At 43.4% G+C, this 25,729-nt stretch overlaps 1 protein-coding gene across 3 annotated transcripts; it reads right to left on the bottom strand.

Annotated features, from left to right (window-relative positions):
• On the bottom strand, positions 1-25,371 carry LOC124382888 (serine protease 27-like). Of its 3 annotated transcripts, none has more exons than XM_046845249.1 (8): positions 25,200-25,371; positions 13,062-13,227; positions 9,087-9,107; positions 8,826-8,994; positions 8,469-8,743; positions 7,201-7,346; positions 6,896-7,096; positions 1-239 (listed from the first exon to the last, which is right to left on the bottom strand). In XM_046845249.1, exons 1-7 carry the CDS (start codon positions 25,221-25,223, stop codon positions 6,902-6,904), a joined length of 996 nt encoding a protein of 331 aa, XP_046701205.1. In that variant the 5' UTR covers positions 25,224-25,371; the 3' UTR covers positions 1-239; positions 6,896-6,901. The 3 variants fall into 3 exon arrangements, with proteins under 3 accessions (XP_046701205.1, XP_046701353.1, XP_046701290.1); XM_046845397.1 differs by lacking the exon at positions 25,200-25,371 and adding an exon at positions 24,800-24,832; XM_046845334.1 differs by lacking the exon at positions 13,062-13,227.
• Positions 25,372-25,729: the final 358 nt, after the last annotated feature.

The following is a 25,729-nucleotide window of genomic DNA, read 5'->3' as shown; positions in this document are numbered from 1 at the left end:
TTTATATTTATTCATATCAGAGATTATAGTTAATTATATCAGGAAAAACATATTCCAGTATCAGGTATTGATCCATCAGATTACATCACTTTACCCAAATGTATAGTTTATAAGTCATTATTTTTGTGTTTACATTTAAATGGCAGAAGAACAAGTCAGTATACAGAACATAAAGTGTGTGTTAAACATGTACCAGTACATTTTCACATCTTCTGTCTTCTATCTGACTGAATCAGAACCTGCGGAAACAAAAACATAATTGTAGAGGGTAAAGATATTATTTTCCAGGATGGATTCCAGAACTGCACAGTGCTGAAGTGAACAATTTTATGGTGCCAATATTGCGTTTAATGAAAATTATGTGGTAAAGATGCTGGGATTTTCATCAGGAGTGATGAGGAACAAGTAGGGACAGGATTAGAAATGAGTTTATTAGAAGGACAATGCAGGTAGGACATTTTGGAAGCGAGGTGAGAGAGATGTGATTGAGATAATTTGGTCATGTGCAGAGGTGGGACATGGGGTATATCCAGTTGTGGACAAAGTACACAAAGAATGTAGTTGAGGTAAAGTAGAGACAATCTGTAAAATGCGACTCCAGTAAAAGTAAAAGTTTTCCTTTAAATGTTCACTTGAGTGGAAGTACATACGTTTTTGCCTACAAATGTACTTAAGTAACAAAGTAGTGATTTATTATAACTCTAATGTTTCTATTATCATTTTTATCACAAGACTCTTTACTTATTTACCTCAGTTTATGTGAAAAGACTCGAATGTGACTCTCAAGTCAAGTCAAGTTTATTTGTATAGCGCTTTTCACCACAGACATTGTCTCAAAGCAGCTTTACAGAAATCAACATCAAGGTGAATGGTGTGTATTTATCCCTGATGAACAGCCGTGGCGACTGTGGCAAGGAAAAACTCCCTTAGATGTTATGAGGAAGAAACCTTGAGAGGAACCAGACTCAAAAGAGGAACCCTCAGCAACTCTCAGCACACTGATCTATTAATAGAATGATATGAATGACTCAAACACTGATTACGTTTAATCACCACATTATCTGTGTAAAGCTGCTTTGAGACAATGTTCATTGTTAAAAGCGCTATACAAATAAAAATGAATTGAATTGAATTTATTGATTTCTATTATAATTATCATTAAACCAAAAATCTTCTTTACAACTACAAAATAAATATGTAAACGAGGTCACGTGTGTGGTGGTGAGTTCGAGTCTGGAGTTTCTTCATCATTTATTCTCTCTAAATGTTCTGCTTGATGTTGAACTGATGCTGAACTGTATGTTGGTGATCAGTAGATGCACCGAGCGCCGATCAGAACACGTGTAGAACAGAGCTTGCGCTCGATCCTGATTGGTGACTCGCTGCGTGTTTCACCAGTTACGTTTTTATCCTCATTAATAAAAAGAAACGACTGAGTTCACTACATGTAGTTGAGTAAAAAGTCAAATATTTGACTTTGAAATGTAGTAAAGTACAGATAAAACCTATGTAAGTACAGTAACAAATTAAATTTACTTTATTACTGTCCAACAGTGTGTGACATACGTTTTAAAGAATATAAAAACAAAGACTTCTGGCAATAAAGGTGGCACCACTGATCTCACCATATATTTTATTGCAAAGCGTAGCCTCAGTTCCCCTTCAGGAACTCGAGCTGCGTCGAAACGCTATGGGAACGCCCCTGCGTGACCACGCTCTGAACCACGTGTGAAATCTAGCCAATAGGCAAGCCGTGACGTCATAGACAGGCGACGTCGCGTAAACCAGGAAGCTACAAGATGGCTGTGCGGTGGTAGCGACATTAGCTTCTGCTAGTTCAGGTAAGCGCTTTGAGTGTGTTATCTGTGCAGTCATGAGCTTATATGCAGGCAAAATTCTGTCTGCGTGTCTCCTGCTTGCCGAGCTCCCGTTCCCCGGGGATTGCGCTCGTTTGGTGACGGTTCTTCCCCCGGTGCGTTCGCGGTGCTCCGTATTCTTCCTCCGAGGTGGGAGAATTTCAGAGAGCGCTCTCCGAGGTGAGCGCTCTCCCTCGAGGCTTTGGCTCTCGATGGTATCGGCTGTTAGCTTTTAGCCGTGTGGCTATGCGCTCCGGCTGCTAGCCGAGCTCCGTTCCCGGGAGAGCGCTCGTTTGGTATCGGTTCTTTTCGGTGTGTGTGACGCGGTGCTCTGTATTTCTTCCTCCGAGGTGGATGAAATTTCGGGATATTAGGGGAAGCATGCCTGGCGGCTGCTTCTTCTCCCGGTGCGGGCGGCGCAGCATTACATGTCTCTCTCTCCGAGGAGGTTGAGCTGGTGGATGCTGGCGAGCCTGCGGACTCCTCACAGCCTGTGCTGTATATGGAGCTCCTTGTGGTCGTGGCACGGGCCGGTCCGAGCTGGATTAGCTTGGCCGGTCGTGTGGCGGAGCAGCGCACGCCAGTGAGCTGGTTGTGCGTTCCTGCACTGTGTCACAGCCTCAGCGCCCCTGATCTGCGCACCGAGGTGTCTGGGTCCTGGGAGGCCCGTGGACGCGCATGCTTTTCCGATGTTCTTCGCTGTGCGCGAATGTTATTGGATCTGCGTGGTGCGGCTACGGACGTTGCCGCTTGTGGTGGAGATGCTAGCTGGCTATCTCTCCCGAGTGTTGCGTCTGTGACGGCTATCGGTTTGCCTCTGAGCGCCGCTTGGCTCTGGTGGGTGGCGCTGCGCGGCAGGTCAGGCTACAGGTTGCTTCCACACGATGAGTGTGTTGCAGGCATACCAGGCTGGCCTGCTATGGGGGATGATGCGAGCTTCCTTCTGAGCGTCATGGTGTCCCTCCTGGCCTGACCTGGTGACGCTGTGGGTAAGGGTGATTGCTGGCGGGTTCAGGAGGCCGCGGTGGCGTTTCAGTGGTAGTGCCTCGCTGCTCCGATGGAGCTGCTCAGCGGCAGCCGCGCCCTGGTACGTCCAGGCACAGCGAGATGGCCCGGTGAGAGAGTGTTGCCACCCGACTCCGCGGGGCGGTCCTAGGGGCCCCTGGCGACTCTCTAGGCCCGAGGAGGGGCTGGACGGCCTGAGGGTCGTCCTCGCCTCTGGTGAACGGGCTATGGTGCGTAGGCCTGATGGCTTGCATTTTGGAGGGCGGTGCGCACCTCATGCTACGGTGCTCGTCCCTCCCTGGCACCGCCGGGAGGCCGGTCTGTCGGCCCTGCCACAGGGTGTTCGGACGCTGCCTCCCTCTAGCGGTTAACTCCTTATTTCCGCCGACAGTTCGTTGCGGATGGGTGTCATCCGCCGCCTCTCAGGGGCTTCACGGCCGCAGCACGCTGCTCCTGCCGTTCGGGTTCAGGAGGTCTGTCTGTTGGCCCTGCCACGGTCGTGTTCAGGCGCAGCTTCTCCAGCGGTTTGCTCCCAGTATTCCGCCCGTATGATCGCTGCGGACGGGGGTTCCGCCGCCTCAGGAGGCTTCAACGGCCGCAGTACGCTGCTCCTGCCGTTTGGGTTCAGGAGGACTGTCTGTTAGCCCTGCCACGGGTCGTGTTCAGGGCGCAGCTTCTCCAGCGGTTTGCTCCCCGTATTCCGCCCGCGTGATCGCTGCGGACAGGGGGGGTTCCGCCACCTCTCAGGTGGTGTGGTCGGCTGCAGAGCAGCGCCCAGCCGCTCTGAGTGGGTCGGGGCCAGCCCCGAGGGGTTGGTTCTCCTGTGGAGACTTTCTGTCAGTCTTAGGGCTGCCTGGAGTCTCTCGGGGTCCTGCGACTGTGAAGAAGGGTTGCGCAATTCGGTTCGCATCTTCTCCTCCCCGGCTCGACGGGGTGTGTCCCGCCCTGGCGGGACCCGTGCAGGCCCTGGTCCTGGAACAGGAGTGCGCACACCCTGGGGAAAGGGGCCATCGAGGTGGTTCCCTCTCAGTTTGCGAGTCAGGCTGCTACGGCCCGTGCTTCGTTGTTCCGAAGAAGGACGGTGGGTTGCGTCCCATTCTGGATCTCTGCTACTTGAACCACTCACTTTTTGGGGCTCGGGTTCAGGTTTCTCGTTTAGAGAGGTCGTGTCTCAGGTCATGTCCAAGGACTGATTTGTCATACGCTAGATCTGGAGGTTGCATGCTCCCATGCAGCCGTCCTTCACCGCCGCACGGAGGTTCCTGAAGTTGCTTTCGGGCTAAGCTTACCAATATCGGTCCTTCCGTGCGGCCTAGCGCCTCACCCGTGCCTTCACAGAGTGCGTGAGCAGCACTGACCCCGCTGCGGCTTCAGGGCATCCGCGTTCTGTATTATATCAACGATTGGTTGATGGTGGCTCGTTAGACCACCTGGCGGTTTAACATTGAGGTGCTGTTCCGCCTGCATGAAGGTACTGGGGTTCGGTCTGGGACGCCGGGTTGTGTGTACTTTCCCAGCGCTGAGGGCCACTTTCGGCGTGGTGTGGGACTCGGCCGAGTTGCGGGCACGGTTGTCTCCGCCCGGTTTGTAGTCATCCTCACTGCAGTCAGGAGGGTAGGGGCAGGCCGCCTGGTCACTGTGAGGCAGTTCCAGAGGCTGCTGGGTCTCATGTCGGCAGTGTCCGCATGTGGCCCCTCAGTGGTGGCTCCGGGCAGTAGGTTCTCCCCTGAGGGAGTCTGTGTCATCACATCAAGGTCTTACGGTGTGCCCACGAGCCTTGGTTGCATGGTAGAACCTTACGTTCTGTCCCGAGGCCCCGTTTAGGGACTCCTTGTCGCCGCGTAACGCTAACGACGGGCGCTTCCATCACGGGGTGGGAGCGGTCATGAGTGGCCACTCCTCTCAGGGTCTGTGGAGCGGCCCTCGCCTCTTGTGGCACATAGGTTGCGGGAGGTGCTGGCAGTGTTGTTGGAGTTACAACTCTTTCTCCCAGTCCTTAGAGATCGCTATGTGTTGGTCCGCTCAGACAATGCTGCGGTGGTCTCGTACATCGCCCACCGGGGACCTCGGTCTCGCCTTGCGAGCAACGGCGCAGGGGTCCTCTTGTGGTCCCGGACGAACTCCTCTCATTTAGAGCGGTTACATCCGGGGCGGTTGGATGCCTGAGCAGGCGCCCTGTCGAGACAGTGGCTGCCGTGGGGCGGTCTTGGCGAGGCTACGCCTGTCGCCTTTCCCGATTGCGCTGCTCTCGGGAGTTCTGGGAAAGTTTTGCCGGTAGGGAGTCTGTCTCCTCCGGTAGCACCTGGTTGGCGGGCGGAACCCTGGTTCACCCTGCCCGGTGTTGTGGAGCCTGTGGCCCCTGAGGGGACACGGTTTGTATGACTGTTCTCTCTACCGAGGTAGTAGAGGCCCCTCTCCACTCCAGAGCTCCCTCCATGAGGAGGTTGTATGCCGCACGATGGCGACTGTTCGCGTCACGGTGTGAGCACCATGACTTGGACCCAGATGACTGCCGGTCGGTTCAGTTCTGGTGTTTTGCAGGTACAGTTTGCCGCAGGGTTAACCCCTTCGACCCTGAGGGTTTCCGTGTTCGCTGGGTAGGTCCCATTGGTGACACGTTTCCTCCGCGGCGCCCGGAGGCTGTGGCCCGGGACACGACTCGGAGTGCCTGTCTGGGACTTGGCAGTTGCCTCGTCCCACCTGGAGTTGCCCCCTGGCATGCCCAGAGTGTTCTTACACGGGGCCAGGTGCTCCCACACGATGTGTCGTGTTACAGGCATTCTGCCCTCCTCTATTATAGCCCCCGACCAGGGGTTACGAGACCCGGCTGTGTCCAGTGCGAGCACTGGGTGCTTATCTCCACAGGACGAGTCCTTGGGGGTGGTTGGTGCAGTTGTTCGGCTGCGAGTCCTGGTCCCCGCCCGATCGAGGTCAGGGCTCGCCCGCCGAGTGTGGCGGCCTCTGCGGCCGGGTGCACATGAGTGTCACTCCGGGACGTCTGTGACGCTGCGGGTTGGTCCACCCCGCTGGCCTTTGTCAGGTTCTATGGCCTCGACCTCAGAGCCACCCCGGGCTCCTCTGTCCTACGTGCTGGTGCCGAGGCCCTCACTCTTTGGCAGGGTCTGGTCAGTGTGGCGTGATTGGACACTCGTTCCCATAGCGTTCGACGCAGCTCGAGTTCCTGAAGGGCGTCTCAAGGTTCTGACGTAACCCTAGTTCCCCGAGGGAACGAGACGCTGCGTCTCCGTGCCACACTCCTGCATCCCGCGGCGCTACCTTCTCTTTGCAGAAGCTAATGTCGCTACCACCGCACAGCCATCTTGTAGCTTCCTGGTTTACGCGACGTCGCCTGTCTATGACGTCACGGCTTGCCTATTGGCTAGATTTCACACGTGGTTCAGAGCGTGGTCACGCAGGGGCGTTCCCATAGCGTTTCGACGCAGCGTCTCGTTCCCTCGGGGAACTAGGGTTACGTTCGTAACCTTGAGACGTTACCTTTTATCTCTATTGTTTCCAAGCTTTATTATTTATCTGACCACACCCACTGAAGTTCCTCTGACCACACCCAATAAAGTTCATTTGACCACGCCCACTAACGTTCCTCTGACCACACCCAATAAAGTTCCTCTGACCACACCCACTGAAGTTCATCTGACCACGCCCACTGAAGTTTATTTGACCATGCCTACTGAAGTTTATCTGAATATGCCTGGCGATGTGTTTATTACAATTTTGTGTCTTTTGGTAAATGTCCCCCTCTCAATGCTTTCGTTTGATAGCAAAAAAGCGAGTAAAGTTTTTCTTTTGTTTTTTTACATATTTTTAGAATAGAGCTGTTTTTTCAATCTCAGTTAGCTATATTGTTTTTATTAATAATTTTTGCTTTATTTAACCAGCTGCCATTTCTCTGGCTGAAAAAGAATCAAATCCAACTAATAAACCTCACTTCTGATATTTTATCTGTAAGAATTACAGATTTTTTTTAGAAATAAATAAAGTGTTGTAACAGACAGCATTAATTATACATGTCATACCTTGGACTAGCCTGCAGAGGGAGACTTCACAAAGCCAGGTAGGTTTATTCGGGTGATGCTGGATACCCAGGACTGGTACTGGGACACCTTTGTGTAGACACCAGGTGAGTTGCTATTAGCGCATCCTACACCCCAGCTCGTGATACCAACCTGAACCCAGACTGCACCCTGCTTAGTCACCATCGGACCTCCTGAGTCGCCCTTTCAGGAAGCAAAGAAAAAGAAATCTGTAGTTAAATTTTATTTATAAGTACATCAAGTAATAAAGCTAAATTGGCTGAGTAGGGCTGATCTGAGGAGCATACCTGGCAGGTGTCTTTACCTCCCTGTACCAGTCCAGCACATATCATGTTGTTGGTAATTACTCCTGGTCCCAGCTGGTTGTCACACTTAGTTTTGTCAATGACAGGAACCTGTGCTTCCTGCAACACACCAGGGGAAGGCAGCCATACTGTACACACACACACACACACACACACACAGTAGAGTAGTCATGAAACTGTGTTGTGCATTATCATATGTCTTAGTGTACTATCATGTCTGTGTTGCCTCCTGCCTCATCATTTTAGATTTATTTTCATAGTTAAATCTTCTTTACACTCTAATCACCATGTTAGCCCTTTAAAACAACTGCAGAGGAAACGATTCATCTAACGTTTCTTTCTCTCACTCTTCCTAGAAGTACAGTATGTGTAGACCTGCTTCCTTACTGTATCAGTGGTGGACACAATAAAAGGTCACTCTAAAATGTGCAGTTTTCTCACAGCACGATGCCACAGATGTTGCAGGTGTTGAGGGAGCGTGTGATCTGCATGCTGACTGCAGGAATGTCCACCAGAGCCGTTGCTTGTGAATTGAATGTTCATTTCTTTACCATAAGCCGTCTCCAAAGGCGTTTCAGAGAATTTGGCAGTACATCCAACTGCCTCACAAATGGTCACACCAGAAAATTACTGGTTTTTGGACCCCCGGTACAGTAAAACTGAACATTTTAGAGTGGTAAAGGAGAAGAGCTCACTATGAGTTTCTTTCTCATATAATTTCAGGTGTTTTTCTCTCTACATCCTCAACCTTTGAATATTAAATATCTAATTTATAATATAATTTTCTTTTTCAGTCCATTTTTTCTATCCCAGCTCTGCTTCTCTTAAACCCTGTCTTGAACACTTTTACCTGAGATGAACATTGCAACCGTTAGAGAGAAGATCTACATTAAGGCCATTTCTACAAATACAATTTTTTATTTTCTTTATTTTTTAACTTGATGCTTTTTGATGTTTCAATAAATGCGACATTTTTTAATTTGAAGTATTACATTAGCATTTTTAGTGGGTAATTTAACTACAGGTGAGGATTGAAAATCCACCCCCCTGTAAAGTGGGGACTGGCAGAAAAACGTTTGAGAACCACTGGTCTACATGATAAGCACCACACTAGCGTATAAACTAGTTGATACCACCTTGTATATTTGCTATTTTCCTCAAATACTGGCCTAACAGTCTGTAGGCAATAGCAGGGAATTCTCCTTGTTTTTTTAAATGTACAGAAAAAAGTGGATAGGAATGCTAATTACCTCCTACAGAAATATCTCCCCAGCCTGTGATCCAGCACCTGGTTCCAGAAGGAAAACTGCTTCCTCGACCAGCCAGACACACGGGTCTGATGTAGCTGGTGAAGGTCACAGAGGAGCTCAGAAGCAGCAGGGTGATATCATTATCATTAGTGATGCTGTTGTACCCGGGGTGCTGGACAATCCTGATGACACGTCTGGAGATTTGATTGGCGTTAAAACCCTCCTGACTCTGCTTCCCCAAATACACAACCAAGCCAGTGGTGTTGGTGCCAATGCTGGACAAAGAGTAGAGATGTTCAGTAATTTGTTCATCCAGCTCACTGAATGTAGTGTCATGTAAACGAGAGTTATATTAACCTTTCAAAACAGTGTGCTGCAGTCATTACCCAGTCGCTGTTAATGAGGGATCCTCCACAGAAATGTTCACCGTATCGCTGGCTATGTAAACTAACCTGCCACGGCCATGCCCCTGGCAAGGCGTTCCGTCCTCCAACGATACGGGAGTTTAAAGGTGCACGGCCACATACTGAGGAAAGAAAGGAATCTGACTGTGTTTTTATTTTTAATAATACAGTTTTGAAGACAAACACTGAGAGGAAAACCAAAGGAGGAACTTACTGCTTGACTGGCCGTGAGAACCTGCAATGAAAGAGGAAGAAAACAAAAAAATTGATCATGAATGGGTGTTGGTTTTCTGTTCCCAGTGGCACATGGAACACTGCTCAGTGGGGTTCAACTAATCCATGCTTTGAAATGTGTTTTCTTGGTATTTAAAAGATTATTTGTTTAGTTATGCCTTTTGTAAGCAGGTGTTTCTAAGGCGTGAACAGATCTAAAGGTTGCTGGTTATCAGGTTCTCATTCCATGGAAACTTTGATGCTGCTGAGGAAAGCTTCACACAGACAACCGAAAAAAAAAAAAAAAACATTTGAGAGTATTACGGATGGCAAACACAGAAACCATGAAGATGATTTTGTACTGAAACTTCTACTAACAGTGTTGCACTCAAATCAACAGTTTATAACCTCAGTGTTGAAGATGAGGATGAGTTCCTTGAGAATCCTTTAGAGGAGTTTTTTTCTCCTCACCACCATCATGTCTGTCTCTTGTATTAGTGATAGACGTATATGAATAAATAAATGTATTTAGAAATTGGTATCTTCAATTAATTAGTTTGTTTTTAAAACTTCCTTGTTAAGTTCATTGTAAGTGTCATGGAAAAGTCTAAAAAAAAAAACCTATTCTGTTCGGAACTAAAAATACTTTACTTGCATTTACAGCATTCAGAAGAGTTCTGTTATAATTTACAATTATGAGGTGATATCAAAAAGTTTCAAGACGAAATCGCAGACCGTCACACAGGTCCCAGTGTACACAGACTAGTGTTTTTTGTCACAGTGATTTATAAAAGTCGGTGCTCCCTGTGGCTGTGTGTGCAGCCGTGTGCTGCCATCTTTTGGCGTGTTACAAAACTAGTCTCGAAAATGTTTATACCACCAACCTTCCAATCAGAAGTTCACAATCTTAACCACTGGTCTAACAAACTTGCTGTGTGTGTGTGTGTGTGTGTGTGTGTGTGTGTGTGTGTGTGTGTTCCAAAATATATGCAGCTTTTTTTTCCAATCTCAAATCAAACAGCAAAAATGTTTTTTTTTGTTTTTTTACAATAGTTAATTGTTTTGTTTTATCTTAATATTATTTATTTTATTAATCTCTCTGGCTTATTTATTTGCTATGTAATGGCAAATTCAGTTTCTTAAAAATAAAAAGAGTAATTATTTTTTCTTATTATTATTAATGTCCCATCTTAAAACGTACTTTTTTAGGGTAGCTTTTATGTGACTTCTTTGTCTGTTATGTATTGAGTTTTTATTTTTTGTATAGTTAGTTTTAGTTTTTGTATTATTATGTGTATCTTTTAATTTTATCTGTTATGTCAAGCGCTTTGAGAAACTCCTTTTAAAGGCGCTATACAAAATAAAGGTTATTATTATTATTATTATATTAATGTAATTTTTCTAAATATTATGTCATCTTTATTATTATTTTATGTATTAATTAATCTTTTTATTTTTTAAACATTTATTTTATTATTTAATTTGTAGTGTTGTCAATCAATTAAAATATTTAACTAAGGGAGCAGCAGTATGGTTTCATGCCGAGGAAGAGCACCACAGACACATTATTTGCTTTGAGAATGTTGATGGAGAAGTATAGAGAAGGTCAGAAGGAGCTGCATTGTGTGTGTGTGGATTTAGAGAAAGCGTAGGACAGGGTGGAGAGAGGAGTTGTGGTATTGTATGAGGAAGTCTGGTGTGTCAGAGAAGTATGTGAGGGTGGTGCAGGACATGTATGAGGACAGTGTGACAGCAGTGAAGTGTGCAGTAGGAACGACAGACTGGTTCAGGGTGGAGGTTGGACTGCAGGAGTTCAGGTAGCTGGGGTCAACAGTGCAAAGTAATGGAGAGTGTGTTAGAGAAGTGAAGAAAAGAGTGCAGGCAGGGTGGAGTGGGTGGAGAAGAGTGATAGCAGGAGTGATTTGTGATTTGTGTATCTGTGAAAGTGAAAGGAAAGTTTATAGGACTGTGGTGAGACCTGAGATGTTGTTTGGTTTAGAGACAGTGGCATTGAGTAAAAGACAGGAGGTGGAGCTGGAGGTAGCAGAGCTGAAGATGATGTATGGATTAGAGACAGTGGCATTGAGTAAAAGACAGGAGGTGGAGCTGAGGTAGCAGAGCTGAAGATGTTGAGATGTTTGTTGGGAGTGACGATGGACAGGATTAGAAATGAGTTTATTAGAGGGACAGCGCATGTAGTACGTTTTGGAGACAAGGTGAGGGAGGTGAGATTGAGATGGTTTGGACATGTGCAGAGGAGGGACATGGGGTATATCAGTAGGAGAATGCTGAGGATGGAGACACCAGGAAGGAGGAAAAGAGGAAGACCAAGGAGGAGGTTTATGGATGTGGTGAGGGAAGACATGCAGGTAGTTGATGTGAAAGAGGCAGATGTAGAGGACAGGGGGGGATGGAGACGGAGGATCTGTCCTGGAGACCACATTCTTATCTGTTCTAAACATAAATTAATACTTTTCAAATTTTTTTATACATAAAAGCATAAATATGGATGCTTTATGCAAATGGATGTTTATAATAATAATAATAATAATAATAATAATAATTATTATTATTATTATAATCTTTATTTTATATAGCTCTTTTAAAAGTATCATCTCAAAGCACTTTCCAAGCATAGAAGAAAAGAAAAAAAAAAAATAATAAAATAAAATATTGACAAATAATAGTACTAATAAGAAAAATAAGAAGAAAAATAAGAAAAATTAAAGAAGTAAATAAATATTACACAGTACATGCAAATAAACAAATAAAAGCACAAAAAAAATGTTTTAAGAGCAGATTTTAAAACACTAAAAGACTTGGCCGGTCTAATCTCAGTGTGGAGAGAAAATCATACCAACTCAACATCGTGCATGAAGACAAATATTCTTGAAAATATTTAAAAGTAACATTCACATTGTGAAAATTCATATATATACACACACATATATATATATATATCTACACACACTGTATATATACTGTATATATGTTTACACAAATGCTGCCTGAGCTGATCTTAGCTGAGTGTAAGCCATTCACGTGTTGTTTGCGTGATGCTCGATGTTTCGCAGTGCAAGTTATCACTTATAATGCAAGTTACATTTTAATAAACATTTTTACTCATCCTGCCAAGCATTTGTAAAACACATTTCTCCCAATCCAAGGTTCCACTGTACATAAATCATCAAGACACCAAACGAAACTTTTGCTATGTTTCCGCAGGAAAGGGTTTAATTGCCGGACGTGTTGCATCATGGCAGATTTTAGTGCTGATTTGAGACTCGGCGCATCAGTAAAACAAATGTTTAGTGGTTAAAAATTATTTATTAGTCCAGTTTATTATTTTTAAATTTGAGTAAAGAAAGGACGTCAGGATTAGAAGTGTGTTTCTTTGGAGGTTTTAATTTTGCCTCTTTTATATTTATTAATTTATATATATATTTTTAAAATGATCAAACAGAAATGTGCGCTGCATTTAATCATGCGTAAAATTAGTGCATTCAAAAAAGCGTTAAAGTGTTATTAGCCTTATATTTTTCTGTTGTTTATCTTTTCAATAATTAATAAAATACATACATTTATTGCATTTATATTGTTTATTATTAATTCGATATTAAAAATTATTATTTTATGTTTTTGTTCATCTCTATTGGTTTTTTTAATTCACAGTACACATTTTTAGTTGAATAATTTTGCCAATAATTAATAAAATAAATGTATTATTATTATTATTATACATTATTATATTAGTCCTTAAACAGAGCGAAAGAACAGCATATGAGATTCAGCACTGTAATAAATTACATTCAGCAAATATTTTTCTGAAGCCATGTGTGAAGGTTGATTTCTAGGCAAGAGAACAGGAGATGCACTCTTATTTAGTATTTTTATCTCTATGTACGTATTTGTTTTTAGTTAATAAATCTAATAAAGTAATGAATGAGTCTTATTAGTGAAATCACAAATGTCTTACCTTGTACAAGTAAAATCAGAGCCACAATCACACACCGCAACCTCAGCATTTCTGCACTCATGGCACTGCACTGTTTTTTTGCCTCATCATGCCGTCTTTTATAATCGCTCGGGTCACTAGTCACTGGTTGGACAGGAATTTCAGGTGTAAAGGTGTGAATGGACGGCTGGGGAACATATTGGGAAACTTTGGTGATAAACAATAGATTGTAACTGAGTGAATATCAGTGTATAGAGTTTTATTACAATACTTTATTCATCAGTGTTTTACAAAATGAAGGCAATGAAGAGAAATAAGTAGAATAGAGTGAGTGGAATATAATGAATGCACTGGGTTCTTCATGGAGAACAGTCACAGAGAACCTCAAAATGTAATATATTTAATATATAAGCAGAAGTGAATATGAATTTTACATTCATAACTTTATTCCCAGTGAGTAAGTCAGTGGTTATTTCCTGAGATGACATGAAGAAACCTTGATGAAATCAGACTCACAATGGAGCCCATAGTCATCTGGAAGACACCTGATAGCGCAGTTATAAAGAATTTCCTTTCTCTAACTTTGTCATATGCTCCAGGAGTGCAGTTGTGTAACCCAGGAAGTTTGGTTGAGTTTCAACATTAAGTTCCTGAAGTTAACTGTTCATTGATGGAGACTTGAGAGCAAAAGCTGTCATTATGATTACATTATGATTACATGAAAGTGTTTAGCATTCACAGTATCTTCAGGCTGTTCGTGCGAAACCATTTACTGCAGCAAATGTGTAGAACTCCATCCAGAAGTTGGCCATCAGGAAGGATCAAGCAAGTCTAGAGATCAGAAGTAGACAGGATCATTGGTATATCAAGAACATATGTTTTTGAAAGAGAATACAAGAGGAACATGTATTCACTGTCATGAAAGAGTTCTAGAGAGCAGGTTGACCAGAGAGTAAGTAGGAACTCCAGGAGATGAGCTACAACAGCACAGCAGCATAACCAGGGTTGGGCAAAGATACAACAAAATGTATTTTAAATTAAATATATAATACCTTAACTTTAAGTGTATCGAAAGAGACTAAATTACAGCAGCCACACCATGTATCTATATAAACTACTGTATTTTTGTAAAATACTAAATACTTTTGCAAGGAGCCAAGCATTTCTTCACAAACCTTCCATCAATTACTGTCTCAGGCGGAGTCACGCAATAAATCTGACATATGCGACCAGATCAAATATTCGGATACAAGATCCCTGTGATCTCCCACATGAAGGATAGTTTAAAAGTAACCAACAATTCCATGTTTAACTGAAATAATCATAATTATATCCTAATTTAGTTACTTGGTGTTTGGTAACGAAGAGCTGCTTTACATCAGTAACACTGACTCAACTTTCCATCACCACCTTCTTCCATATGGATTCATTTTCTGTTCTGATCTCAACAAGTCTGGGCAAAATACTGAGTATGCACCAATCAGAGACCTCATTTTTATGATTTCATCATGTAGAACTTCTTACAAAGAATTTTACAGTATTTTAAAACTACAAGACACCAAAGTATTTTGATTCGAAATATGGAGCCATTTTCCATCGACCTTCTAAAATACAAATGACAAAATCTTATTTTATATTCTAAACACATGCATCATAAATACTGCCCATCCCTGAGCATAATTAACACTTGAAGGAGCAGTAGAACAACAAACCTGAGTGAAGCTGTGAGAGCTGGGAGTGAACATTGTTATGGTTATGGTGGGGCTTTATAAGAGAACGATCTGCACTGGCTGTAGTTTTCATTTTTCAAGGTACCAACAAATAACCTGCACCCTTTGGTCAAAGTAGGTGCTGTATATTGTAATAGACCAACATGTTACTCAGGTATTGTAATGCAAGACCATTTAGTGCTTTATACCTCAATAGGAGTATTTTATAATCAGTGTTAGCCAGAGGTGCAAGACCGATAATATATATTATATATGATGATCAAGAATATCAGTTCTTTACTTTACTTGATTCCTAGGAGATACACTATATTGCCAAAAGGTTTGCAGACACCTGGTCATGAGTATAGTTTGTGCTTTTTGAGCATTGCATTCTACATTTAGTCCAACTTTGCTCTCAGAATGAGCTTCTCTCTTCCACTCTCAAGATTAATTGGAGATTTTTCAACTACAAGGGTGTTATTAGTCAGATACTGATGGAGGTGAGAAGGTGACGAGGTCTGGGATGCAGTCCGTGTTCACATTGATTCATGTTTAACAGGGTTGGAGCTCTATAACAGGCCACTCTTCTTCTCCAAACCATTAAAAAGCAGATCTTCATGGAGCTTGCAAACAGGTTTGGGTTTCAAGTGAACACAAAATTTCGTTATACCACATCCAAAGACGTCCTGTATAATTGTGTGCCTCCAGCTTTGTGGTAACAGTTTGGAGAAGAATAATGTATGGTAGGAAAGGTCAAAATATATACAATATTTACAGTTTTTCTCAGTTGCATTGAAACTTTTCTTAAATCATCCTTAATATTTGTGAGTGCATTTCTCAAAACAATTTGTACAAACAGAACACATTGGATTTCTTGCAAAAGTTTATACTTTTCTCAAAATCCTCAGTTCATCTCTCAAAAGTAAGTATTTGTCTGAATAATCATCTCATTCCTGTCAGAATAACACGTCTTTTTTTGTCATTGTTCACAAACAAGATCACATAGTCACGATGTTTAGGCATGTTGTCAGTGTGACGCTGCACAGTCTCAGTATTTCCTGATGGAAACTATGGTTTGGTTTACAGTGATTAAAAATGCATGAGGTTGAATTTCTTCTGTATGACATCTATGAATCAGCACAAATAGATTTATGTGATTAATTATTTTTATATTATTATTGCAAGAGCCCAGGCAGCATTTACACGTTTACTGTACTGTGTTACAGTTTTTTCTCTCAGTCGCTTTAAATACACCTAAATGTGGCTTCCTGGAAACCCATTATTCTTGTGGATTTTTTCAGTAAGATGAGATGGAGATATCTGAAAAGCACTGATGTTGAACTTGTACCTAATCAGACACAGGAAGATTTTCATTATGAAGCAAATGATGCTCAAAAGATGTAAAAGCAAAAACCGTTAGTTTCTCTGCCTCCCATGTTCTCCTTTAAACCCACTAACTAGATCTTAGCATTAATATAGGATACATAACTCAAATGCTGTTTAATTCAGTATTCTGATTGGCCAGAAAGTTTTGATTGATTTCCTTTTCCAGCAAGGGTAATATTCATTATGAATGTCATTTATGAAAGAAGTTTTCAGTGTCATGTGTGTTTGGGGTCATTTTCATGTAGAAAGGTGAACCTTTGGCCACTCTGAGGTCCTGGGCTCTGTGGATGATTTTATTCAATAGTACTTTGCTCCATTCAGCTTTCTCTTAACCCTAACCAGTCCCCCAGTCCCTGCTGCAAAAAAACAACCCCACAGCATGATGCTGCCACCACCATGCTTTACTGGTGGGATGGTTTTGGGCAGTAGATTGAGTGTTGATTGAGATTGAGAATTTAGCGTAGATTAATTATTAAAAATATCTATTTAAGTGATTGTATTATCAGGCTGCAACATCACAAAATTTAAAAATGTTTAACATTAACACACACACTCTGGTTTACTGTTTACATAAGGGATATACTTCACTGAAGTCAGACCCTCAACTATCAAATGACAAATCTATATACAAATGTCCTCATGTAATCTGTAGGGACACTGACCACACCCAGCCCATGTGGGTGTGAGGGGTTTACTTAACATCCAGAAGAACAAAGAACAAAGGTGTACATTGTACAGTATTGTATTATTTACAATGTTCTCATGAATATGTAATGAAAAGTAAATGATGTCATTATTAAAATCAGTGCATATGAAAGTAATTTATGTTATTGTCTCATAACGCGTTTCTGTCTTTCCTTCATGTTCACTCGTGATGTTTCTGACTCTTGACTTTTTTTTAACTTTATTCTCCTGTAGTTACTGTGGTGAAGGAAAAACTCCCTGAGATGCAGAAGGAAGAAACCTTGAGAGGAACCAGACTCAAGAGGGAACCTCATCCTTATCTGGGTGCCACAGAATGTCCTTTAATTACAGATCTTAAGTTGCCGTGATGGTGTTTAGAAAAGTCCTGAGTCAGTGTAGCAGAATGTTGATATTAACTACAGTCCAAATCCATCCTTAAAGCTCCTGTTCTTAATCCGTAATTTCATTGAACCCCAGGGTGTTGATGAGAAACCTTCCCAGCTGTCATCCAGCTTAAACACTTCCGGCATTGCCACCTCCATCACCAAGGAACCGCCCCCTTGCAACCTGCTACACAGAAATGGCGGACAGTTTTTAAACACATATAAGGATGCCAGAAACCTCCAATCGGTGCCAAATTGTCTTCAAGGCTTGCCCTGATTACACTCCAGCGTTTTTCCCTTGTTTAATTTAACTTTCTGTTACTGACCTGCTTCCGCCTGACTATTCTGCTCTAGTTCCCGAGATGAATCGGAATCGGCTGTCTGAATCGGCTCTCCTTGCACTCTGCGCGCTCACATTTCTGGCGCGTCTCTTCCTGCTCCCGACACCGTCGCGGCATCCGCCTTGGATCCTAAACCCGAATAGCTGACAAAACAATCTGGCCAACATGGATCATGTGGATGTACCTGCCTTTAGCACTGCTCTAATTGCTGTGTCTCACCGACAAGCGGTGCAAGAGCACCTGATTCAAAACCTCTCTCCAGGCGCGCAGGAAATCATGGGATTCTTGCTCACACATTTTGCTGGGATCTGGATTCTCTGATCTCCTTGGCTACACGCATCATGTAGTGCATAAGAGAGCACCACTGGGAGCGTCGTTACTCCGCTCAGGCTCTTGACCCTTACTGTCCTTCCCCTACACGCAGTTCCCCACCTCTTGCTTCAGGTGCCGTCACCCGCTCTCTCTTTCTCTCTGCTGCAGGCCATGGTGATAGGACACCACCACCTGACCCCCACCGAGAGGAGAGACGTCGGTTGCTGGGTCTATGCCTCTACTGCGGAGGTAAAGGGTACATGGCTGCATCCTGCCCAGTAAATGGCACGGTTTGTTGATGAAGTCAAGTCAAGTTTATTTCTATAGCCCTTTTTATACAGACCTTGTCTTATAAATTCTGTAAAGCTGATTTAAGAGTTAAGGTGAACGGTGTGCATTTATCCTTGATGAGCAGCCATGGCGACTGTGGCAAGGAAAAAACTCCCTTAGATGTTATGAGGTAGAAACCTTGAGAGGAACCAGGCTCAAAAGTGGAACCCATCCTCATTTGGGTGACATCAAGTGTGTGATCATAAATCTTTTAACAATACAGAACACTGGAGAGAGAACTAATATGAGCACTGAAATGTAAGATTATGAGTAATGTTCTTTCTACAGGAGAATGAAGGAGGGAGCACCCATGAGCCCCTCTTCCCCCACTCTCTCCAAACCCACCATCTTAGTCCTTTGGCTGCCTTCGTCGACTCAGGGGCCGACGCAGAGTTCATCGACCTCAAGCTTGCCAAGCAACTACAAGTCCCCATGGAACCCCTACCCGAAGCTCTGATAATCAGAGCTTTTGATGGCAGCTCCCATCATGCTCCAGGGTTGTGTTCTGAGCCCCCTGCTTTATTCAATTTACACATATGACTCTGTGGCCACATCCAACTCCACCACCATCATCAAGTTTGCTGACAACACTGTTGTGGTGGGTCTGATTTCCAACAACGATGAGACGGCCTACCTACAGGAGGTTAAAAACCTGGAGAGATGGTGCCAGGAGAAAACCTTCTCCTAAACGTCAGCAAGACTAAGGAGTTGATTGTGGACTTCAGCACGAAGCAGGAGCAGTCATACCAACCGCTAAACATCAGCGGGACTCCAGTGGAAAGAGTGGACAGTTTCCGGTACCTGGGTGTTCACATCACACAGGATCTGTCTTGGTCCTGTCACACCAACAGCCTGGTGAAGAAGGCCCGGCAGCGTATGTACCATCTGAGACACTTAAGGGACTTTAAACTACCCTCTCAGGTGCTTAAGACTTTCTACACCTGCACCATTGAGAGCGTTCTGACGGGTAGCATCACTTCCTGGTTTGGGAACAGCACCATGCAGGACAGGCGAGCCCTCAAGAGGGTGGTGCGTTCAGCTGAACGTACCATCCACACAGAGCTCCCTGACCTGCAGGACATCTACAGCACGCGGTGCAGGACCAGAGCCAGGAAGATTGTGAAGGACCTCAGCCATCCCAACAATGGACTCTTTTCTTTGTTGCGTTCAGGGAAACGCTTCCGCTCCCTGAAAGCAAACACAGAGAGAATGAGGAGGAGCTTCTTCCCGCAGGCTATTCAGTGTTTAAACCAGGAAACACCCAGGATCTAAAAACTGGCCCACTCTCTCCATCATCACACTTCTCTCTGTACATATCTAACCTTTTGCACCACGACACTTTAAAGACTTTACTTGCACAGCAAAGTGCACTTTATATTTATTTTATTTTATACCACACCATACTACACATGGACACTTTATGGACACTTTACACCACACCATACCGCACACGGATACTTTATGGACAACCCACCACAAAATTGCCTATTGTTTACACTTTGTTACACATTGTTTACTGTTTACTGTTTCACTGTCTACTGCCATAAGAATTGTTTTGTATATACATTTTTCTCTTTGTTTCACATATGTGAAACAAAGAGAAAAATGTATATACAAAACAATTCTTATGGCAGTAGACAGTGAAACAGTAAACAGTAAACAATAATAAAACTATAGAAAATAAAATATAAGAATATAAAGATATAAAAGATATATAAAGATATATGTATATATCTTTATATATCTTTTATATCTTTATATTCTTATATATTATTTTCTATAGTTTTTTATACTTTATTCTTTATTTATCTGCCTTCTTTTCTTTTTCCCCATCCTATTCCCTCATGCCGGACCGTCGTATAAAGCAATTCACTGCATGTCGTACCCTGTATGTATGTGTATGTGATGAATAAAATTTGATTTGATTTGATTTGAGTAAGGCCTTGGCTACCTCCCTGCCTCTCCTGACCGACACTTTGACTGTACCATTGAGCTGCTTCCCAGAATCAGTCCCCCACGGGGCCGACTGTATCAGTTAACATCCCCAGCGAGAGCAGCCATGAACCAATATATTTAGGAATCCCTGGCAGCAGGTATCATCCAACCATCCTCCTCCCTAGCTGGGGCAGGGTTCTTCTTCCTAGAGAAGAAAGATGAATCCCTACGCCCATATACCGACTACTGGGGTCTTAATGCCATCACTGTTTGGAACCGCTACCCCTTGCCCCTTATGGCCTCGGCGATTCGAGCTCCTGCATGGTGCCAAGGTCTTTACTAAGCTGGATCTACTCAACGCATACCACCTGGTACGGATCAGGAAAGGGGGACGAATGGAAGACCACCTTTAATACCCCAGCCGGTCATTACAAGTACCTCATCATGCCGTTTGGCCTAACTAACGCCCTGGCTGTCTTTCAGGCACTGCTCCAAGGTTCTCTGAGATATGCTCAATGGCTTCGTATTTGTCTATCTAGATGATATCCTGGTCTTCTCCCATTCCATGGATAAACAAGTCCGGTGGGTGCGTCAGGTCTTGGAGAGACTTCTCAAAAATGTCCTGATGTCCTCCCTCCCTTCCTTTGGGGCCCTGAGGCTGAGGAGGCGTTTCTCTAGCTTAAACGGTGATTCACTGAGGTACCCATCCTCATCTTTCCCGAACCAGCCCGGCAATTCGTAGTCAAAGTCGACGACTCTAATGTAGGGGTAGGGGCAGAGCTCTCCCAGGTCTGCCCTGAGGATAACCTCCTGCATCCTTGTGCCTTTTTCTCCTTGCACCATAGCTCCTTGGAACGTAACTACCCGGTGGGTGAGAGGGAGCTCCTTGCTGTCAAACTGGCTTCGGAGGAGCAACCTTGAGTTTCTCCAATCGGCTAAATGACTCAACCCCCGATTGGCCAGATAGGGCCTTTTCTTTGGCCGCTTCCGGTTCTCTCTCTCATACTGGCATGGGAGCCTAAACAACAAGCCTTACGCACTATCTTGAGTTCATGCCTTGGAGGAGGAGGAGGAGCCATGCCCCGAGACCATCCTTCCCAAATCTATGTCGGTTCGCACCCTCAGTCTCGCATTGGAGGAGCGGGTCAACAAAGCCCCGTCCCGATGTTATCCATTGGTGTCACAACTCCTTGTTCTTCTTTCACTCTGGTCAGCCACGCACTTTGTCAAGACATGCTTCTGGTGGCCCACCATAATAAGGGACACCCAGGACTTTGTTGCAGCCTGCCCTGACTGCACCCGACACAAGTAAGCATTCTGGACTAACTGTCCGGTGACGTCAGTTCCTGTTTCCTTTTGTTGAACTGTTTGCCGGGAATTTTGTTTGTATCAGTGTTTTAAATTTTTTACAGTTCGTTTTTTCTCTCTTTCATCGCTTTAAAATATCAAAATATCGTTTTGATTTCCTGCATCCCTTACTTTCCGTTGGCTCCGTCTCATCTATTTTGCTTTTGGAAGAGCGCTTTTTTCCCTGTTTGAGAGTTTGAAAGCAGTGAGTGGAGGCCATTCCCACCAGAACTACGAACACACACTAAAGTAATCACATTAAGGTACGTAATTTCTCTGCTATGGCGAACATCCAGTTCATTCAGTGTGTGAAGTGTGACATGTTTAGTCAGTCCTTCTCCGTTGTTAGCGATAGTTTTATCTGTGACAATTGTAAGCTAGTTTGCTATTTGACAGAGAAGATCTTAGCATTAGAGGAGCGCATCCAGAGTCTAGAGTGAAGTAGTGAGTGCGAGAGCAGTCCAGGTTCTGCAGGGAAAGTCTGGATGCCCTAGGTGAAGTTAGCATTCCCCCGAATCCGGCATTAGAGCCCTTGCAGCGGGGCAAATGGGTGACGGCTCAGCGGCATACTCGCATAGCCAAAGCTAATGCTAAGGCTTGCCCACGGGAGCACCATTCCTCTCCGCTTCACGTGTCCAACAGGTTTGCTCTCCTCAGTGAAGCACCCACTGAGAAACCTGAAAGAGCTCTGGTTTTAGGAGACTCCGTTCTGAGGCACGTGAAATTAGCTAGACCTTTAGGGGCACCAGCAGCACAGGTTATGTGTATACCGGGAGCCAGGCGCCGGACATAGCAGGTCAGCTTAGATTCTTAGGAAAGCACAGGTTCTCTAAGATACTTTTTCACACAGGAGCTAATGATATACGCCTTCGACAGTCAGAGGTTACTAAGAGTAATATTATAGAGGTGTGTAAATTAGCGAAGGCAATGTCTGATGCAGTAACATGCTCTGGCCCCATCCCAGTGCGACGTGGCGATGTAGCCTACAGCAGGTTATGGTCGCTAAACTGCTGGATGTCCGAGTGGTGCTCCAAAAACAATGTGGGCTTCATTAATAATTGGAGCATTTTTGAGGCAAGGCTGGCCTGTTAGGGCAGGACGGTGTCCATCCCACCCGGGAAGGTGCTGCTCTCATTTCTTGTAGTATTGGTCATAGTCTCAGAACAGCACTAGTTAACAAGTGACTGTCTAGAGCCAAGGCCAGGGAGCAGACAGACAGGCTAAACCGACCGTCTGCTAGCTGCACAGAGTCGTCACTTTTAGGATCCGCCAAATTGAGACTGTGTCTGTCCCCCGAGCGAAACCAAAATATAGGAATTCTCAGAAAGTCTGTTTTAGTAACCTGATTAACATTAAATTAAATAGGACTGAATGCACAGCCAGCACCTCTGATCTAAAGATAGGATTGTTAAATATTAATAATAATCTAAACGTCACACAAAAGACTAAACACAAATGTAAAACTTTTGAAGTTCTTATCACCAGCATAAAATATTCAGTGTCTGAATTCAGTGTCTGAATTTGCAGATTTCATCATTAATTTAGCTACTTCTTTAGACAAAGCATTAATTATTGGTGACTTTAATATTCATTTTGATAATCAGGAAGACTCCTTAAGAGCAGCAGTTGTGTCCATTCTAGATTCAGTTGGAATTAATCAGAATGTTATAGGACCCACTCATAGTGGTGGACACACTCTTGATTTGTTGTTAACATTTGGATTAAAAATAAAAAAAAGTCATAATTCCACAGTCTAAAGCTATTTCAGACTATTCCATTATCTCATCTCTTTTAAAATCTGCCTCAGTCACTGCATTTCTACCTCACCACGTTACCGTGTTAAGCGTACTTTCACGTCAGCTACAGCAGCGCGTTTTATCAATAATCCTCCAGAAATTACAATATTAGATAGATCTCCGTCAGACCCCGCAGAGCTCGACTGGGCCACTGAACACCTAGAATCAACGTTACGTTATACTCTAGATGATGTAGCTCCCCTTAAGACCAAAATGATCAGGGCGAAAAAATTAGCACAGTGGTATAATGATCATACACGCACCTTAAAACAGACCACTCGAAAATTAGAACATAAATGGCGTCAAACAAAATTAATAGTATTTCAAATAGCATGGAAGGAGAGCCTCCTAAACTATAGAAAATCTCTTAGTGCTGCTAGATCAGCATATTTCTCCACCCTCATAGAAAATAACAAGCATAATACTAGATTTTTATTCAGCACGGTAGCAAAATGAACAGGGAATAAAAGCACTGCACTCACATACACACCATCGATAGGTAGTAATGATTTCATGAACTTTTTTAATAATAAAATTTAAAACATCAGGCAAGAAATCCAGACGGTTAATATAAATCCAAATTATTTTACAAGTAACCCTGTAGACAGCAGTGTCATTATAGCAGACAATCAATTACAAAGCTTCACTCCTATTCATGAGAGTGACTTCATTTCATTAATCTCCTCATCAAAATCATCAACCTGCATTCTCCATCCCTCGCCTACGAGTTTCTTTAAACAGATCATTCCAGAGGTAATTGAACCTATTTTAAAAATAATAAACTCTTCCATTAGCACTGGTTTTGTACCTAAATCCTTCAAACTGGCAGATATCCACCCACTAATTAAGAAACCTGACCTTCACCCATGTCAGCTGTCCAACTACAGACCAATATCAAATCTCCCCTTTATATCCAAAATTCTAGAAAAGGTTGTAGCACAGCAGTTCTGCTCACACCTACTTATGAATAACATTTTTGAAATGTATCAGTCAGGATTTTGGCCTCATCATAGCACAGAGACGGCGCTAGTTAAGGTGGTAAATGACCTGTTATTGGCCTCTGATCAGGGTTTTGTCTCCTTACTTGTTTTGCTCGACCTTAGTGCAGCTTTTGACACCATTGATCACACTATACTACTTGCTAGACTTGAGAACGTTGTTGGAATAAAGGGAACAGCTCTCTCTTGGCTCAGGTCTTATTTGACTGATCGCCATCAGTTTGTTAATGTAAATGGTGAGTTCTCCACACTCTCTGAGGTAAAGTTTGGTGTTCCTCAAGGATCTGTCTTAGGCCCTCTGCTTTTCTCTTTATATCTGCTGCCTCTTGGTGAAATTATTTATAAACATGGGATTCGCTTCCACTGCTATGCTGATGACACACAGCTGTATATTTCAGCAAAGCCAGATGAGTGATCAGCTTAACAATGTTGAGAAGTGTGTAAAGGACATTAGACAGTGGATGCTTGATAACTTTCTTCTGCTCAATTTAGATAAGACGGAAGTACTTTTACCACATGCAGCTAGAAGCAAACTTACCGAATACGTAGCATCTCTGGACTATGTTTCTGTTTCAGCATGTACACCTGTCAAAGACCTTGGTGTGATTTTTGACCCGAATCTTTCCTTTGAGGCTCACGTGAATAATATCACCAGGATCTCCTTCTTTCACCTTAGAAATATTGCCAAATTTAGAAATATGATGTCGTTACAGTATGCAGAAATACTAGTTCATGCTTTTGTTACTTCTAGATTAGACTACTGTAACGCTTTACTGTCTGGCTGTGCAAATAAGTGCAGAAATAAGCTTCAGTTTGTGGTATATTGGTGCAACTGTTACAGGTATTACGGTATTTTGATAGCACGCATGCACTGTGTGTTGTCTCTTTAGCAGACTAGAAGTTAGAGGGAAAAACAGTAAAGACTGCAAATGACATACCTCCGTGTCTCTCTCTCTCTTCATTTCCCATAAAAACACTACAGTGGCGACGAGGAATTGGATTCCACAGTGACGGAAAGTAAACGTGCAAGTGAATTTGCATTACTAGAGTAACAGTTTGCCTGTTATAGAAGCAACTGGAAATCAGAAGTTTCAAGCCGTTAGCTGTCCGTGATAGAGGAAGCTAATCAGTCGGCAGCTCTAAAAAAAAAAAAAAAAAAAAAAAAGACCGGAAGACTGACATCTAGTGGCCGTCGTTAGTACTTCATGGAGAAATCGTAAGTACAACAAAACAGATATGGGAGAAAATAAACTGGAGTGAAAATCAAAACAAAACCAAAACAAAGAAAAACAAAACAATCGTAATTGCACGGAGGTGATAAACGGAAATTAAAGTGACAGCAACATGGCAATGATCGGCAAAGTTCCCGAATTTGAAAGTAAAAAAGAAGATTTTGAAACTTACTTAGAAAGATTTGAGAGATGGCTTATGCAAATGAGATTGCTGCAGAGAAGAAAGCGGACGTGTT

This window comes from Silurus meridionalis, chromosome 1 (assembly GCF_014805685.1).
Source record: "Silurus meridionalis isolate SWU-2019-XX chromosome 1, ASM1480568v1, whole genome shotgun sequence".
In the NCBI taxonomy this organism is placed as follows: Eukaryota; Metazoa; Chordata; class Actinopteri; order Siluriformes; family Siluridae; genus Silurus; species Silurus meridionalis.
This window is presented reverse-complemented; position numbering and strand designations above follow the sequence as displayed.

Bases quoted from the DNA above. Each gene is read 5' to 3' on its own strand.
- LOC124382888 (XM_046845249.1), bottom strand. From the start codon at position 25,223: ATGAAGAGAGAGAGAGACACGGAG. The intron at 13,228-25,199 runs GTATGTCATTTG...TATGTTCCCCAG, and splicing joins AGAGAGAGAGAGACACGGAG to CCGTCCATTCACACCTTTAC. The intron at 8,995-9,086 runs GTAAGTTCCTCC...TTCTTTCCTCAG, and splicing joins TTCTCACGGCCAGTCAAGCA to TATGTGGCCGTGCACCTTTA.